This window comes from Pseudorca crassidens, chromosome 12 (assembly GCF_039906515.1).
Source record: "Pseudorca crassidens isolate mPseCra1 chromosome 12, mPseCra1.hap1, whole genome shotgun sequence".
NCBI classification, from domain to species: domain Eukaryota; kingdom Metazoa; phylum Chordata; class Mammalia; order Artiodactyla; family Delphinidae; genus Pseudorca; species Pseudorca crassidens.
Genome location: NC_090307.1, coordinates 34883462 through 34901536, shown reverse-complemented (window position 1 = coordinate 34901536; position 18075 = coordinate 34883462). Strand labels below are relative to the sequence as shown.

At 35.6% G+C, this 18075-nt stretch overlaps 1 protein-coding gene across 5 annotated transcripts in view; it reads left to right on the top strand.

Moving 5' to 3' along the window:
* Window positions 1–18075, top strand: part of PIK3C3 (phosphatidylinositol 3-kinase catalytic subunit type 3) — a 153876-nt gene that overhangs the window by 105960 nt on the left and 29841 nt on the right. For all 5 annotated transcript variants that reach the window (XR_010933046.1, XM_067699228.1, XM_067699227.1 and 2 more), the window contains one exon: window positions 8378–8452. Coding sequence is in view for 4 of the 5 variants with exons in the window: in XM_067699228.1 (XP_067555329.1) it covers window positions 8378–8452 (75 nt within the window). In the remaining variant the exon portion in view is untranslated. The remainder of the gene's footprint in view (window positions 1–8377; window positions 8453–18075) is intronic.

Genomic DNA, 18075 nt, shown 5'->3' with positions numbered 1-18075 from the left:
GTGTGAGCTGATACCTCACTGTAGTTTTGATTTTCATTTTTCTAATGATTAGTGATGTTGAGCATCCTTTCATGTGTTTGTTGGCAATCTGTATATCTTCTTTGGAGAAATGTCTGTTTAGATCTTCTGCCCATTTTTGGGTTGGGATGTTTGTTTTTTTGATATTGAGCTGCATGAGCTGCTTGTGTATTTTGGAGATTAATTCTTTGTCAGTTGCTTTGTTTGCAAATCTTTTCTCCCATTCTGAGGGTTGTCTTTTCGTCTTGTTCATGGTTTCCTTTGCTTTGCAAAAGCTTTTAAGTTTCATTAGGTCCCATTTGTTTATTTGTGTTTTTATTTCCATTTCTCTAGGGGGTGGGTCAAAAAGGATCTTGCTGTGATTTATGTCATAGAGTGTTCTTCCTATGTTTTCATCTAAGAGTTTTACAGTGTCTGGCCTTACATGTAGGTCTTTAATCCATTTTGAGTTTATTTTTGTGTATGGTGTTAGGAAGTATTCTAGCTGTCCAGTTTTCCCAGCACCACTTATTGAAGAGGCTATCTTTTCTCCATTGTATATTCTTGCCTCCTTTATCAAAGATAAGGTGACCATATGCACATGGGTTTATCTCTGGGCTTTCTATCCTGTTCCATTGATCTATCTTTCTGTTTTTGTGCCAGTACCATGCTGTCTTGATTACTGTAGCTTCATAGTATAGTCTGATGTCATGGAGCCTGATTTCTGGGCTGTGTTTTTCTTTCTCTGGATTACCTTGGCTATTCGGGATCTTTTGTGTTTCCATACAAATTGTGAAATTTTTTGTTCTAGTTCTGTGAAAAATGCCATTGGTAGTTTGATAGGGATTGCACTGAATCTGTACATTGCTTTGGGTTGTATAGTCATTTTCACAGTGCTGATTCTTCCAATCCAAGGAAATAATATATCTCTCCATCTGTTTGTAGCATCTTTAATTTCTTTCATCAGTGTCTTATAGTTTTCTGCATAAGGTCTTTTGTCTCCTTAGGTAGGTTTATTCCTAGGTATGTTATTCTTTTTGTTGCAATAGTAAATGGAAATGTTTCCTTAATTTCTCTTTCGGAGTTTTCATCATTAGGGTATAGGAATACAGGAGATTTCTGTTCATTAATTTTGTATCCTGCTACTTTACCAAATTCATTGATTAGCTCTAGTAGTTTTCTGGTAGCATCTTTAGGATTCTCTATGTATAGTATCATGTCATCTGCAAACAGTGACAGCTTTACTTCTTTTCCCATTTGGATTCCTTTTATTTCTTTTTCTTCTGTGATATCTGTGGCCAAAACTTCCAAAACTATGTTGAATATTAGTGGTAAGAGTGGGCATCCTTGTCTTGTTCCGGTCTTTAGAGGATATGGTTTCAGTTTTTCCCCATTGAGAATGATGTTGGCTATGGGTTTTATATGGCCTTTATTATGTTGAGGTAAGTTCCCTCTATCCCTACTTTCTGGAGAGTTTTTATCACATGTGGGTGTTGAATTTTGTTGAAAGCTTTTTCTGCATCTATTGAGGTTATCGTATGGTTTTTATCCTTCAGTTTGTTAATATGGTATATCACATTGATTTGCATGTATTGAAGAATCCTTGCATTCCTGGGATAAACCCCACTTGATCATGGTGTATGATCCTTTTAATGTGCCTTTGGATTCTGTTTTCTAGTATTTTGTTGAAGATATTTTGCGTCTATGCTCATCAGTGATATTGGTCTGTAGTTTTCTTTTTTTGTGACATCTTTCTCTGGTTTTGGTGTCAGGGTTATGGTGGCCTCGTAGAATGAGTTTGGGAGCGTTCCTCCAAGTTTGGGAATGTTCCTCCTTCTGCTATATTTTGGAAGAGTTTGAGAAGGATAAGTGTTAGCTCTTCTCTAAGTGTTTGATAGAATTTGCCTGTGAAGCCACCTGGTCCTGGGCTTTTTTTTGTTGGAAGATTTTTTTTTTTTTTTTTTTTTTTTTTTTTCTGTTTTACGTGGGCCTCTCACTGTTGTGGCCTCTCCTGTTGCAGAGCACAGGCTCTGGACACGCAGGCTCAGCGGCCAAGGCTCACAGGCCTAGCTACTCTGCGGCATGTGGAATCTTCCCGGACCAGGGCACGAACCCGCGTCCCCTGCATCGGCAGGTGGACTCTCAACCAGTGCGCCACCAGGGAAGCCCTGTTGGAAAATTTTTAATCACAGTTTCAATTTCAGTTCTTGTTATTGGTCTGTTTATATTTTCTCTGTCTTCCTGGTTTTGTCTCAGGAGGTTGTGCTTTTCCAAGAATTTGCCCATTTCTTCCAGGTTGTCAATTTTATTGGCATGTAGTTGCTTGTAGTAATCCCTCATTATTCTTTGTATTTCTGCAGGGTCAGTTATTACTTCTCCTTTTTCATTTCTAATTCTGTTGATTTGAGTCTTGTCCCTTTTTTTCCTGATGAGTCTGGCTAGTGGTTTATCCATAGATTCATCTTTGCAATCACTTAACTGTTTTGTAATTATAAGTTATTTCTTCCTGGAAGTTGTAATTTTTCCCTTGATTTTCCCTGAGTTTGAGTAAGCAATTAAGTAGACTGTGGGAAAAGTGTTTCAGGAATAATTATATTTTTGATAAATCTCTAGAGCTAAGATAACAGTGCTCTGTTAGGAGGTGCCTCTCATGGTATTTTAGATTAGTACTTATGGTCCCTTTCTGGAAATAAATAAGTAGTGACATGCCATAGGGATTAATTCAAATGTTTCAGCCACTTATGCCTATTCTCATGAAGTTTATATTCTAGAGGATTATTTTTTATTTTCTTGAGAGATTTTTTTTTTTAATAACTAGATTGTTTAAGGGAGGGTTAATAAAGGAGTTGACACTAGAGTTGAGCCCTGAATAGTATATGGCATATATCATGTTATTCCTGTTTTACATAAATATTATATTTATGTTTATGTCCATATTTCTACTTAAGCAGTCAAGCTTGGGGAAGCAAGTAGAGGATTTTCTAGACATATAACAACTATATTTAAACTTTCCTATCATTTTATGGCTTATAAATTGCTCTCTTATACATGACATTTTTTTATTTTTCACAATGCTCCCATGAGGTAGTATTCCATGTTATTTTGTACTACATAATTTATTCCGAAATTTATACTTGATACATTTTTGGCTGAGAAGTATAAAGAAAATATAATATTCCTAGGAACTTTTAAAATACTGAAATAAAATGTGTGTATGTATATTCATATTCCTTGTGGTTTTAATTCTTATTTTAACCTAAGGAATATTACATGTGTTACGTGTAACTGTGCTTACCCATAAAAATGATCTCATACAGTGTATTTAGATTTTAAGACTAAAAAAAATTGAAGCATCTAAGAGAAAATGTTTCCCTTTTCTTACTCACTCTGTATTTCTCTCTCCTGTCCCTCTTTCCCTTCCTGCTTTACTTCCTTTCTTCTGTCCTTTTTTCCCTTTTCTCTTCCATTCACTTTTTTCTCCATTAAGTCTGTGTTTTCTAAGATCTGAAAAAATTAATATACTTCTAAAGGCTTGATAGATCACTCACATGGCTGGCAGCTTATGCTGTTTTTCAGCAAGACTTGTCAATCAAGGCAACCATACAAGGCTTACCCTATGGCTTGTGTTTCTCAGAGCTGGGTTTCAGAAGGAAGTATTCTAAGAGACAGGAAGTAGAAACTTTTGGTTTCTGAAGGCCTGGATTGGGAAGCTGGCAGTTTGTCACTTCTGTCATATTCTGTTGGTCATAGGAGTCACAGAACCTGCCTGGATTCAAGGGGAAAGGATATAGTTCCCATCTTAAATGAAAAGCATGTTAAAGAATCTTTAATCCTCCACACCTAGTTTTCAGTACTTTATTACCTGAGATATTTTGTATACCCTCAAGCAATTACCTCGTGTCTTTTTACTTAACTTTCTGATAGTTACTGTAAATTTTTTTACCTTGTAAATCTATTTAATAAAGAAATGTTAACTTTTTCTACTTAAAGTATATATGCACACAACCTATAAGTATTGACTAAATTTTGAAAACCCTGCTCACTTAAAAAAAGTACTGGAACAATATTTCATAATATGTGCTAAATGTCATAGTATTGTGTCTTTTATATAATGTTCCATTTTTTCCCATGAGCTAACGAAAATATGCCTTTTTTTAATGTAAAAAAAAATAGCCATTTAGATTGTACCTGGACAGTTAACTTCAAATTAGATATTCTTCCTAATAAAAGCATTTCATATTTATTCATATCCTGATAACTGATTTGATGGCAGGCCTTCTCTTCATCTTATTTTGAATTCCCTTCTGTTTTCTATATATACTGCTGTGTTACAAAATAATTTTGTGTGTTTCGGTGAGTTTGGTAGCATTCCAGGTAATGTTGCAAGTTGAAAGCCATTTGAATTTTTCATTAGAGGATTCAGTGCTTAATAAGTTGCAACATTGTACTAGAATCTGATTGTTGGGCATTATCACATAGATGCATGTATTATAACTTTCATTTTAAAAAGTAATGTTTTAGGTTTTTGGCAAAGTGTAAAAAGAATGCGATTAGTTATGGTGACATTTTTTCCAGATTATGCAGGGTGTCAAATCTATATTATGCAAGTAAATGTGGGAACACTGATTATTCTCACACTCATATCTTTACTAGTAAAGGGAGATAGTATTGTTTAGTTGTCTATATTTCTCTGTATTTTGCTTTAAGTCAAAGTTGTTTTATAAAACCAGTTTCAAGATGTTTGTGTGTGTATCTCACATGAAGTCCAAATACTAATGAATAGCATCCTTTTGACGAGATTCTCTTGGACAGGTATAGTGTTTCCATTATAGTTAAAAAATAACTTCATTTTTCCTGAAACTCTTCTGATCTACTCTGTGCCATCTCAAATCATTCTGAATATTGTTTATATCCTCAAAATTTCGAAGGATCATCCTACTCTTGCCTCAGATACCTTTTTCAAGATGTAATCTTTTATCTTTTAAGTGTTGACATTTGAATTATTGAAACACCCCAAATTCTCATCTCCACCATTTATATATATGAAAGAGAGAAAGATCATATGCTGTCTCACTTGACTTAAAAAACATTTATTGAAATGATCATCCAACATATTTATGACCTTAACACACTGAGGCAGGGTAAAAGGCTCTTTTTCAAACATTTTCCATTTCCATTGGAAAATAATCCAGTAATAACATGAAATATTACTGAAAAACCAAATTTGATGATAAAGAGTAGTTTATAAAAACATCTTGCTGGGCTTCCCTGGTGGTGCAGTGGTTGAGAGTACTCCTGCCAATGCAGGGGACACGGGTTCGTGCCCCGGTCTGGGAAGATCCCACATGCCACGGAGCGGCTAGGCCCGTGAGCCATGGCCACTGAGCCTGCGCGTCCGGAGCCTGTGCTCCGCAACAGGAGAGGCCACAACGGTGAGAGGCCCACGTACCGCAAAAAATTTTAAAAAAACCATCTTGCTTTATCAGCAGAGACAGGCATAATTCATACATGTCTAGTTACATGAAAATTTTTGGTCAAAAATACTGTTGCTGTGTATGTGAATCATTACTTTCCTAGAGATAGCTAAACAACTTGAAACAAAGTAAATAGTGATAAAAATTAAACTAATTGTAATTTATAATTAATAAGAAGGTAACTGGTACCATGTAACAACTCAGATGCACTGATAACACAATGTTGTTCTTTGTGAAAATTGCAGGAATTTCAGCTATCTTCATATGCATATTATCAGTAGGAGTTTTGTATCCTTGACAAGTGGCAACCAGATTTCTAAGTGAATCCCTTATTAGAGAACTCAGTGTGCTAAGTTCTAATGTGTTCTCAGTTCTCTTTACCAATATCAGATTTAATATCCTTCAGTTAAGTCACTTACTAGTCTTTTAGTGGAGAGCCTTTAGTCATTTGTGGAACTGCATATTTTACAGCAGTTTTAGAGCAGTGCTACTACAAGTATAATCCAACAGCATTAGCTTCACCTGGGCACTTGTTCGTATTACAGACTCTCAGGCCTTTTCCCTGCTGTTTGGATCAGAATCTGCATAGAGGATTCCCAGGGGATTCTTAGATGCATTAGAACACTAGAGAGGGCTTTTCAAACTTTGATATATATAACAATCACTCTCTGGACATTGCCCCTGGAGATTCTGATGCAATAGGAATGAAGTAAGGCTTAAGAGTTTGCATTTTTAACAAGATTCTAGGTGGTAGTGAAACTGTCAGTCTGTGTATCACATTTTGGGTAGCAATGCCTTAGATCAAATGTCAGTCAATTTTTCCCTAAAGCCTTTCAGATAGTAAATATATTTATACTTTTCAGGCCAGGTGGTCTCTGTTGCAACCATTCAACCAGGCCATTATAGTGCTTAAGAAATATTGAAATAAATGGGCATGGCTCTGTTCCAATAAACTTTCTTTATAAAATATAAAAACAGAGGGGGACCAATTTGGGCCATCAAGCTGTATTTGCTCATCCTTTATGTAAATAACCCTCAAGTCCCCCAGTGGCCCAACTACCAGTTTCATTCAGCATCAGTTAACATAATCTAACTATAGTGGTTTACACACGTAACAGTTATATTCTTTTTTTGTAAGAAGCCCAGATGTAAGCCATTACTGTTGTTGTTTTAACTCTTTAGGGATGTTAGTGTCAACCAAGGTCTCTGATTCTCTTGGTCAGCTCCCTCTATAAAAATGCTCACCACAAAACTACATTTGCTTTCTGGACAGGCCTAACTTCAAGTGAGGCTGGGAAATGTAGTCTTTTATGTAGGTACAGTCTTGCCCCAGAAATCTTAGTTTGGTCTTCTTTTAAGGAAGCAGTGTACATAGGATATTGTGTTTTTGGCAAACTAGTAGTCCTTGTCACACTACAGACTATATTTTGAGAATAACTGATTTGTTTAGTCAACTGTAACTGATTTGTTACAGTTAAGTGAAAATTATTAGTAGACCAGTAATATGATTAGAAGCATTTTTTTGAATGATAGTATGCTATCTTTCATTCATTCTCTACATATGGATATATTTTGAAATATATATAATATATAATTTTATCTAGAATCAGGGTATGGTGAGTTATTCTAAACAAATATACTTGAGCTTAAATATCTTGTTGAATGTTGCATCCATCAAAATAACCACTTTGGGAAGGAGGAATTACACAGAGTACAGTGCAAAAGTGGCGTAAGCAATGATGTTAGAGTCTAACTTAGGTTTAAACCCCAGCCCAGTGACCTTCGACAATCCTGTTAACTTCCGGAGCCTTAGGTTTTTTAATTTGAAGGATGGTTATAATACTTAACTGACATCATTAAAAGGGTTAGACATGATGAATGTAATGTGCCTAGCTAAGAACCTAGCCTTCAATAAATTGTAACTTTGTTTATAATTATAATTGAAGATTAATCTGATGATGGATGTCATTGCTTAAGCCACTTTTGGACTTCCATAATGGCCTTCAGAACCTGAATCAAATGAACTTTAATATTAATGAATTTAGACAGGATTAATTTGGTTATTAACAGGTGGTCCGATCTTTTTTCTACATAGTGTCTGAAATAAACATGTGTTTGTAAATACTGGCATAGTCATATGTGTGTTTGCAAGTTGCATTTGTTCTTAAGTTACTAATGCGGGAAACAGAACAGAAAAAAAAACGGCTTCAAACAGGTGTTGTTTGCTTAAATTTTTTGAGCACTTTCATCATGCGCCAGGTTTCCAGACTTTAGAAGAGAAAGAAAAAGAGAATAAAGGTAGAGACAGTGACTCTGCCCCTTGTCCTGCTCAGGTAATTTTTCTTAATTTAGAGGATTATGCTGATTATGTGAACTTCATACATGCCTTTACCACTCACGTGAATTCATTTGTTTTTCTATCTGCTGGCACTTCAAGATTGTTTCTCTAAAGATTTTTTTTTTAATTCTACACTTACTTTTGTTATAGTGTAGATAAGATGGTTGTGGGATGGTTGACTTCATTATGTGTGTTTCTGCAGACACTTTTTTTTTCACTGTCATTCTTAACATATCTACTTTGAAATGAGAAACAATAGACACATGTTATAATTAAGGTTTCTGAAACCTCATTTAACTTTTGATTAAAGTGACTTTTGTAATTTGACAGAATTCTACAGGGTATTTCCTCTGTTGCAAATAATAATTTGAGTTTCAAGTGATAACCTCTTCATAGAGTCAAAGATTACACATTTAATTTGAGAATTTAGGTAAGAAGTCAGAAAGAGTAGTAATCAATTTGAAATTAAAGTAGCACAAGCTGCTGTTGTATTCAGTTGTATGTATAACCTGGTTTGCATGTGTTTTTCACAGTTCTTTTGTCTTTTGTTTTTGAACTGTTATTGCAGCTGGATATTGCGTGATTACATATATTCTTGGAGTTGGAGACAGGCACCTGGATAACCTTTTGCTGACAAAAACAGGTAACAAATAATGGCTAATAGCAAATATACATTTTATATGCCAGTGATTTTTGCCCTGGAATCTACTTCATAAGAAAATAAGTTGCATAAGTGAATTTAAATTGAAGTCCCTTTATATGGTACCTTGGAAGGACATGTCAGGGAAACTCCCATCCCTTGTAAGAACTGCTTTATTAGAAATCCTACAGATGGTCATCTAGCCCTTACTTCTCGAAATGCCTCCTTTAGTGGGAAGCCCATAATGTATGCAAGCAGTCCAATCTCTTACTGTACAGCTCTAGTTAGAATGTTTAAATGTTCTTTCTCTTATCAAACAACACTGAACTCACATTAACCTCTATCTTTAATTCTTTACCTTTTCCCCTTGGAGTTAGGTGGAATAATCATTCTCATCCTTCTTCCTAATAACTCCTTGGCCCCATGGCTTTAAACACCATCTCTGTGCAACTTCCAAACTTACTCTATTTCAATCCATTTCATTAGCTGTTTACCTGAAATCCTAAATATTATACAGCTAGTCATAAAAGTTGTTTTCTTCCTCCACTACCTGCCTGATAAGCTGCTCCTCACTTGGTTTCCTCATCTTAATAAATAGTAACATCACCTACTCAGTTGTTTAAGCCCCAGACTTGGGAGTCATTTTTAATTGCACTATTGGCTTCATCTTACATATCGAATCTATTATCAAATTGTATCTGCTGCTCACCAAAATAAATCATGAAGTTACCCCCTCTTCATTTCCACTGCTTTTATCCCATTTGAAACCACCAATATCTTTTGCCCAAACTGTATGATTAAAATCTGAACTCTTTACTGTAGCCATTGTGGCTTGCCTACACTAACAGGTTTGAATGTATGAATGTAAAATCACTCCTATCTTGGGCAAGTACCCTTGTTGTTTCTTCTTCCTGGGAAGCTCTTCTCTCAGATCTTTCAAGACTTCGGTGAGTAAGTCTAAGATTGAATGGCATCTTTTTTTTTTTTTTTTTGCGATACGCGGGCCTCACTGTTGTGGCCTCTCCCGTTGCAGAGCACAGCCTCTGGAGGCGCAGGCCCAGTGGCCATGGCTCACGGGCCCAGCCGCTCCGCAGCATGTGGGATCTTCCCGGACCGGGACACAAACCCGTGTCCCCTGCATCGGCAGGCGGACTCTCAACCACTGCGCCACCAGGGAAGCCCTGGCATCTTTTTAGAGTATCCTTTTCTAACTCTCCAGTCAAATAATATTTATATACCTGCCACCCCACCCCTCTCCATTACTCTCTATTTATTATTCTGTTTTGTTTTCTTTATAGCACTTATCACTAGCTGAAGGTATCTTTTTAATATAATTCAACAAATGCTTATTGAGCACCTACTATATTTTAGGTATTGTTCTAGGTGATGGGGATACCAAAATAAACAGGACAGAAATCCTAGCCCTCGTGGAGCTTGTTGACTTCTTAATCATCATCCTCTCCCATTCCGGATGTAGGTTCCATGAGAGCAGGGACCTTGTCCATGCACTTTGCCACCGTGCCTCCAGAGCCTTGAACAATACCTAGCTAAAATGTTTGATAAATCATTGTTGAATTAATTAATAAATATTTCTGTTCTTCTGTGTAGCCTTTTCTTCCATATGCCAAATAATCCAAGTTTCTTCAGCCCTTCACAGAAAATAGATTTTAAAGTACACTTAAAATAGTCTCTCAGGTAAGGACATTATGTAGTTTGTTAGTATTCCTCCAAATTTTGATACCAAAATTGAGTGTAGCCTGACTAATTATTAATATAGTAACCATGTTAATTCATGTAGTCTGGAATTTCATATATTCAGTTTTAAATTATTAGTGTGAAAAATTATCTGGTAAAATTTGCATGTGGGAACCGTGTCTGTATTAATGCCAGGCAGTCCCTTTAATTACCAAAGCCTGAAGGAGTATAATCAGATTGCATTGGAGGTTCTTGCCAAATTTACTAATTTAGCAAAAGATATTTATAAAAGGTTATGCTGCTGGGCTTCCCTGGTGGCACAGTGGTTGAGAGTCTGCCTGCCGATGCAGGGGACTCAGGTTCGTGCCCCGGTCGGGAAGATCCCACATGCTGCAGAGCTACTGGGCCTGTGACCCATGGCCACTGAGCCTGCGCGTCCGGAGCCTGTGCTCCTCAACGGGAGAGGCCACAGCAGTGAGAGGCCTGCATACTGCAGAAAAAAAAAAAAACATTATGCTGTGTTTGGAAAAAATTATAATTTGGAAAAAGTTTTCCTGTGTTGTTTTCTTAGCTCTCTTTTTCAGTTGAATCTTTTAACCACAAGAATCAGACTTCCAAAATAATTCCATTTGTTTTTATATTGTTATCATTATAACCACAGTGGAATTCTTTAATGTATAGAGTAACATTAGATCTATGTTATATTCACAAATCTTACTTGTCTCTTCTTCTGGAAATTGATAAATAATAGAACATTTTCTGTTGGACTTTGAGAACTGCTCTGTCTTGTGTGTGTCTGTGTGTATTGATGGGGATACTTTAAGAGTAAGATTTGGAAAGAAAGGTCTACCTAATATACTTTTTTGGCCCAGGTCATAGATACTTGTATGGAAATTGAATTATAAAATTTCAAAAACAGGTTTTAAGCTTCTTGTCACCGGTTTTCCACTAGAGGGTGCTCTAAATTTTGTTTTAAGCTTACCTAAAAATGTGCTAGATAAGAGGCACATTCTCTCTCTTTTAAAACAGCATTTCTTTGAGTTATTTCTTCTTAACTGCTCTTTAATAATTTCATACACTTATATCATACAACAAGCATTTTACATCTTCCTCACTAGGATAAGTGTTTTAAATTTTTGGATTTAGTTTGAATGAAATTGGATTGTATAAGGAAAGACCAATTATGTCAGGACAAATGGAAGTATATAATACATTCCTCAACTTCAAGAAATTTATAATGATTTATTTTAAAATGTTTGTGTGTCTACTCATTTTTTACTAACAGTCCATATTTCAGAACAGTTTCGAGTTATATTAATTACATATATTATAATTTGACTTTGTATAGTTTAGACAACTATTAACATTTTTTTTTTTTTTTTGCCGTACGCGGGCCTCTCACTGTTGTGGCCTCTCCCGTTGCGGAGCACAGGCTCTGGACGCGCAGGCTCAGCAGCCATGGCTCACGGGCCTAGCCGCTCCGTGGCATGTGGGATCTTCCCAGACCGGGGCACGAACCCGTGTCCCCTGCATCAGCAGGCGGACTCTCAACCACTGTACCACCAGGGAAGCCCTAGACAACTATTACATATTTAAAATGAATTTTGAAGGTGTTTCATTGCAGGAAATAGATTTCAATGCTTGTACTTAAAAATGCCTTGAATATTATGAAGCATCTTCCACTGTATATTTTGGATCCATTATGCCTTCAACACAGACCATAACATATTAAAAACTTAGAACTTTAGATTTTCTTATATAACTCTCCAGTCTCTCAGTGTTGATGGAGCTTTTATTAATGATAAATAGCATTTCTCCCATTCTTCAAAATAAAATACCTTTTGTCTTCTATTCTCATTTTCCAGCTTGGGCAGGTGTGTGTGTGTGTGTGTGTGTGTGTGTGTGTGTGTGTTTCTTGGACAGGTTTAGATGGTTTGGAATTATAATCAGAGTACTACTGATTTGTCAGTGCCCAGTTCCCTGATATGAGAGATGGAACAGAGAGGAAGGAGACACCCAGATTTCATTTCACTGTGGTCTTTTGGGGATTCACCCTAAATACACACTGTTCCGCCTGTAAATATAGATGAGACAGAAAAGGGTCAGACTAAGAACTTCAGGAATGTGTGGAGGAAAATGTTTCACCACTTATAGAGAATTTCAAAATCTGTACAATGGTAATGTACAAAAATGCAAAATATAAGTCTCAATTTCAGATTTCTCAGAAATTTTTTGCCCATGCTTTAGTTGGTTGTGGGTATTTTTAACTTGGTTGAAGTTTCCTCAACTTGTGCAGCAGAGGGCGTTGTGTGTCTATCACAAATGTAAAAGTCTGGAAATTCCTTTGTCAATATTACGGTTTTCTACAAGCATATTTTGAGGTGAATGATATTTCTCTTATTAATGCATTAATATATTATTTTGGCAAGAAACTACAAAATTTAAGCTGTGATACAGGATAGGAAAAAATGAATTTTTTTCAGAGTTGCTGTTCTTTGAGGAAGTTTTAAGAAGTTTATTCAGGGTAATTCAATTGTGGCAGGACTCAAATGAAATTAGACTTGAGTTTATCCCAACTCTTTGGAAAAAGTTTTGTTTTGCTTTTCTTTTTGAGAATTTGAGGGGGGAAAAAAAGGACCAGTATAACTGAAAAACGTGCTGTTTGTTTATGATATACAGACTGTATGATATAATTAACATATAAAATTAATATGTAAATAATTGAAAAACATTCACAAAAGAGAAGTAGGAACTGGGTATCTGTAGTAAATGGAAAGTTTTTTGTAGGTCATAAAGATGGCCTTGTTAACCTGGGCTTATCTATTTATATAGTGAGAGGAGTGGTAGCTTTTTTGTCTGTGGTGGCACTTCAGAGTAATACCCTTTGAGCCTTTTGTCAGAAAGCTCACAGCAAAGAAAAATAGTCATTTTAATCCTAATTGCACATTGCTTTCAATACATCTCCTATCCTGATCTTCTTTATCATTCTTTAATTTTATGTACAATTGATTCACTTCCTTTTTTTTAATTCTGGGGAACAATTTCACATAGGAGTTAATATGTCAGGCTCTAAAGTCAAATTCTTTGTGTTTAAGTTGCCCCTCCACCATTGTATGACCGATCAAGTTATCTAATATATCTGTGTCTCAGTCTCTTCTCCTCAATGCATAAATAATAGTAGAACTCTCTCCTGATGTGAGGGTTGAATGATTTAATATGGTAGAATTTTGTATGGTACTGTGCACATAGTAAACATTCCTTGTGGGCTAACTATTACGGTTTTGTTTGTGTATTTCACCACCAAGAAATAAGAATGCCTTCCTTATTTAGCTTATTTAGCTGTTATTTGTAATCATAATTTTAGAGATAAGGAAATAATATATCTCAAAAAGTTTTTCTACCCTAAAATCCAAACTCCTGTAACTTACTGCCCTCTAAAATCTCTTTTGAGTGGCTCATTATTTTAGTAGTATATGTGCTTGTTTACTCTCTGGAACATGAGAGAAAGGAGTATAAAAAGCTCTGTGCGTAGTAGGCACCTAGTAAATGCTTTGAAAATAAGTAAATGAACTAGGTTTTTTCATGTCATTTTAATCTATGCTCAGGGTTTCAGAAAAATCTGTTTCCTGTCAAAACTTAGTTTTACTATAGATTGTGGATATACTATTACTTACCAGTTTGATTTGTATTTCTCAGTTGATATATGGAAAAGAGAGCCAAGCACATAAGACCTGCCCTTTTTATCCATAAGTACTTTTTTAGTCTTTATTGATCATTACTTTAGATGTTTAAATAACGAGAACTTGTCTTCATGTGAATAATTTTCTTTTTAACATTATTTAAAATCTGATCTTTTGAAAGTTTCTTAAATATTTAGTATCAGGAAGTCAGTCTTTATGTTAACTGAAACCTATCATAAGGAAAATGTTAATTTTTGTGGAGGCTTTTTTTTTTTTTTTTTTTGCGGTACGCGGGCCTCTCACTGTTTTGGCCTCTCCCGTTGCAGAGCGCAGGCTCAGCGGCCATGGCTCACGGGCCTAGCCGCTCCGTGGCATGTGGGATCTTCCCAGACCGGGGCACGAACCCGTGTCCCCTGCATCGGCAGGCGGACTCTCAACCACTGCGCCACCAGGGAAGCCAGAGGCTGCTTTTTTTTTTTTAAGTTTGTTTGAGAAGAACATTGTATCTTCTCATTAGAGGTAATAAAAAATGATAAAGGGCTATACTCTTTTTACCTAAGGAGGTGCAAATTACTTTATGGATAGAGTAACTTAGACTGGGTCATGAAGAATGTGTTGGATTTGTATGGGATACAAATAGAGAAAAGCACACATTCCAGTAAAATATCTGGAAGCTGAAATAAGCCATGCCTTTGCAGGTAATATATATAGGCTGGTTAGAAAAATTTGACGTCAGATTATGGAGGGAAAGCAATCTACTTCCTTTCGGATTACCTTTTATATGGCAAAGCTTAATTCAGTCACTGAAGTAAAAGTGTAGATTAGCAGTAAATTTTTTAATATAAGTTTTTTTTGTTGTTTTTTGTTTATTTATTTAATTTTTTTTTTTTTTTTTTTGGCGGCACGCGGGCCTCTCACTGTTGTGGCCTCTCTCGTAGTGGAGCACAGGCTCTGGACGTGCAGGCTCAGAGGCCATGGCTCACAGGCCCAGCTGCTCCGCAGCATGTGGGATCTTCCCGGACTGGGGCACAAACCCGTTTCCCCTGCATCAGCAGGTGGACTCTCAACCACTGTGCCACCAGGGAAGCCCTAATGTAAGTTTTATCAGATGATATATTCCTTAATGCTGGCTAGACACTGTTTTGCTTCGAAATGAATAATTTGGGGAGAGATTACATTTTAATGTATTTTAAACCATTCAAAGTTTCATAAACTAAAATATTAAAAAAGTTATGTTTATAGTAACCCCAGAACAAAAAGAAGTGCCAAATTTTAAGGTAATGATGTTGAACAACACAAGGAAACTAACCATTAGTCTGAATATGAGTTTTAATTCATTTAGGTGATTCATCTTGCCACTGTCCCTTCCATGATGACCTGACTGAGTCTGAGAGTTGTATTAGTCAGTATAAAGTAGATCAGAAGTCCTCAAGCTTCTGAGTATATTAGAATCATCAAGAGAGCCAGTTAAAATACAGATTGCTGGGCACCAGGCTCAGAGTTTTTGATTTAGTAGGTATGGTAGGGCCTGAGAATTTGTTTTAATAGCCAAGAAAACGATCAGTAATTCTCTGAAAAGGTTATTAAGATTCTTCTCCCCTTTTAAAATCCATTTCTATTTAGAGGCTTTGTTCTTTCACTTCAATCAAAACAATATATCATAATAGATTGAAAGAAGAAGCAAATATGAGAATCCAGCTTCTCCTATTAAGCCAGACATTAAAAAGACGTGCAGGGCTTCCCTGATGGCGCAGTGGTTGAGAGTCCGCCTGCCAATGCAGGGGACACGGGTTCGTGCCCTGGTCCGGGAAAATCCCACATGCCACGGAGCGGCTAGGCCCGTGAGCCATGGCTGCTGAGCCTGCACGTCCAGAGCCTGTGCTCTGCAACGGGAGAGGCCACAACAGTGAGAGGCCCGCGTACCGCAAAAAAAAAAAAAAAAAAAAAAAAGATGTGCAAAATGTAAGGCAGTGCCACTCTTCTCATTAATTATATTTTGTTTTGGAAAGTATTATTAATAGAAAACAAATTTATGTTAAAACGTTATTGAATTGTTATTTTTAAGCTAATTAATATTTTTTAAATGTCTCAGTTTCCATTTCAAATGTAGTAAATATCAATATAGGTAGTCCAACTAAGGCATTTTTGGGGTTCTGAATACTTTTTAAGAGTATAAAGGGTCCTGAGACCATGATCTTTTAGAATTGCTTTTTGAAGGCCATTGTTTTTCATCTTCAAAGGGTTAATAACTGTTCTGCTTCAGACATTAAAACAGTTCTCTAGAAGAAAAGAGTGTTTCAGGGAAAAAAAACTTTGTTTTAATGACTGTAGGAAAAATGAAAATATATAACAGTTAAATAATCGTTTTTCTTGAATGGAAATAGACTATATAATCAGAGATATAAGTAGACATGGTTTTGCCCCCTTTTCATTAGTTAGCTTAATGTTATCCCTGTTTATAAGAAGCCATCTTAACAATTGAATGTGAAGTGATAATAAATTATGTGAAAAATTTAGCAGGTGACTGTAATGTCTATGCTAATCTGTACTTATGTATGACTTATTGTACTTTGTTACTCAAAAACTAGTTTTGAAAAATATTTCCTCATTACTATACTTTTTAACTGTAAATGAAAATACCTCTAACCAAGTATATCATAAGGGTTTAACTAATAAGTGTTGGGAGCAGTGGGAGTGTAGGTGTAGGGAGCATTTTTAATTCTAAAATATAAGTTCCATTGTATCAATAAATAGTTATTCACACCCTTCTTTTTTTCTAGGGTTTGTGGTAGGGCAACAGGAAAGATATAACGTTCATGTAAGAAATAAAGGCATTCTGGGGAAAAAAATAAAATGTCAGGTTATATACAAAAAAAATTGAGAGTGGGAAACTTACTGGGGAGTAGAGTAGCAGGGAAGAATTTTTGAATTTGGGAATTGTGTGGGATTTTCAAAAAATTAGAGTCTAGTTTATAGGAGAGATTACAGGAGAGAGTCAAGTAGAAGGAATAAGCAGTGTAAAAAATGGAATAAGTACAATTTTGAGATTGGTTGCATTTAATTATTAAATAGACAAAAGGGAAATTAAATAAATAAATAAAAAAGAAACTCTACCACTAAATACTATTAATTTTGGCAGTATCTAGTCTCTTTAATCCAAGAACTACAAATGTCTTCAACTACAATTTAAAAAATATTTTCATGTCACTTATGCAAATAACAGGAAAAATTAATTAACACCTCTTATTCCCTTTATATTGCAAGGCAGGGACAAAAGAAGGTAGTTACAGTTAACATTAAGTTTGTTTTATGTACACTTTGCTCCTTGACTATTTAATGTAATAGATTTGAATAAAACCACATTCCCTGAATTTTTTTAACATTTTTTTAATTTTGTGAAGTGTATTTTAAAAATTCTTAAAAGTTTAATTTACAGATATTAAGTTTAAAAAAGCCATTCCCTTTGGTATGAGGATAAGTTTTCTTAAAACGTTGATAGCCTCTTTTCAAAATACATTCCTCTTTGAACTTGCAAAGCATAGTAATGGTTTCATAGTTAGATACTGAATCTTTTATGCCTTATAATTAAGTAGTAATCCTGTTCTTTGAGAATTTTCTTACAAGAAGGATAGAAGTATACTCTTCATTTGGAGGCAGTGATGCATAGATGACATTGGAATTCCATTAATGCCTGTTAGGAAATGAAGAAAAGTGGGGCTAGGTTTCCTATTAAAAAGCACCAAGCCCGTTAAATAAACTCTGTGTGATGGTTGATACCATTTGATACATGATTTATTAAGGGTAGCAGTTTTGAATCAAAGATTGGTCAAATAGGTTCTCTGCTCAAGTGGTGGGTATCAGTAGGAAATATATTGATAACAAAGCATTATTTAAATAAATAGAACTAAGAAAGGTTTATCTGTACCCACGATATTGTAAGCTTCTAATTTCTTAACTCTTGAAGGGTAGAATGGTATTTGTCTAACAAGGTAGATAATAAATGGGAAGTCCAGGATGAAAATAAGCAGAAAATGAAGTGCTTAGCTTAGTTGAACAGAGGACATATGTTTAGCTGAAGGCAGTGAAACCTTTAACAGAAGTTGATCATGAACTTTTCACCAAATCATGAAAAATTCAGTGATAGCATCCTCCCTTGAACCTTAAGAGATTAGGAGATGGTGCTTTCCCAGTAAGTACCAAATTTTCAAATTACTTATTCCAAAACTGATTTCTCATCTTTTGGGAATCTTG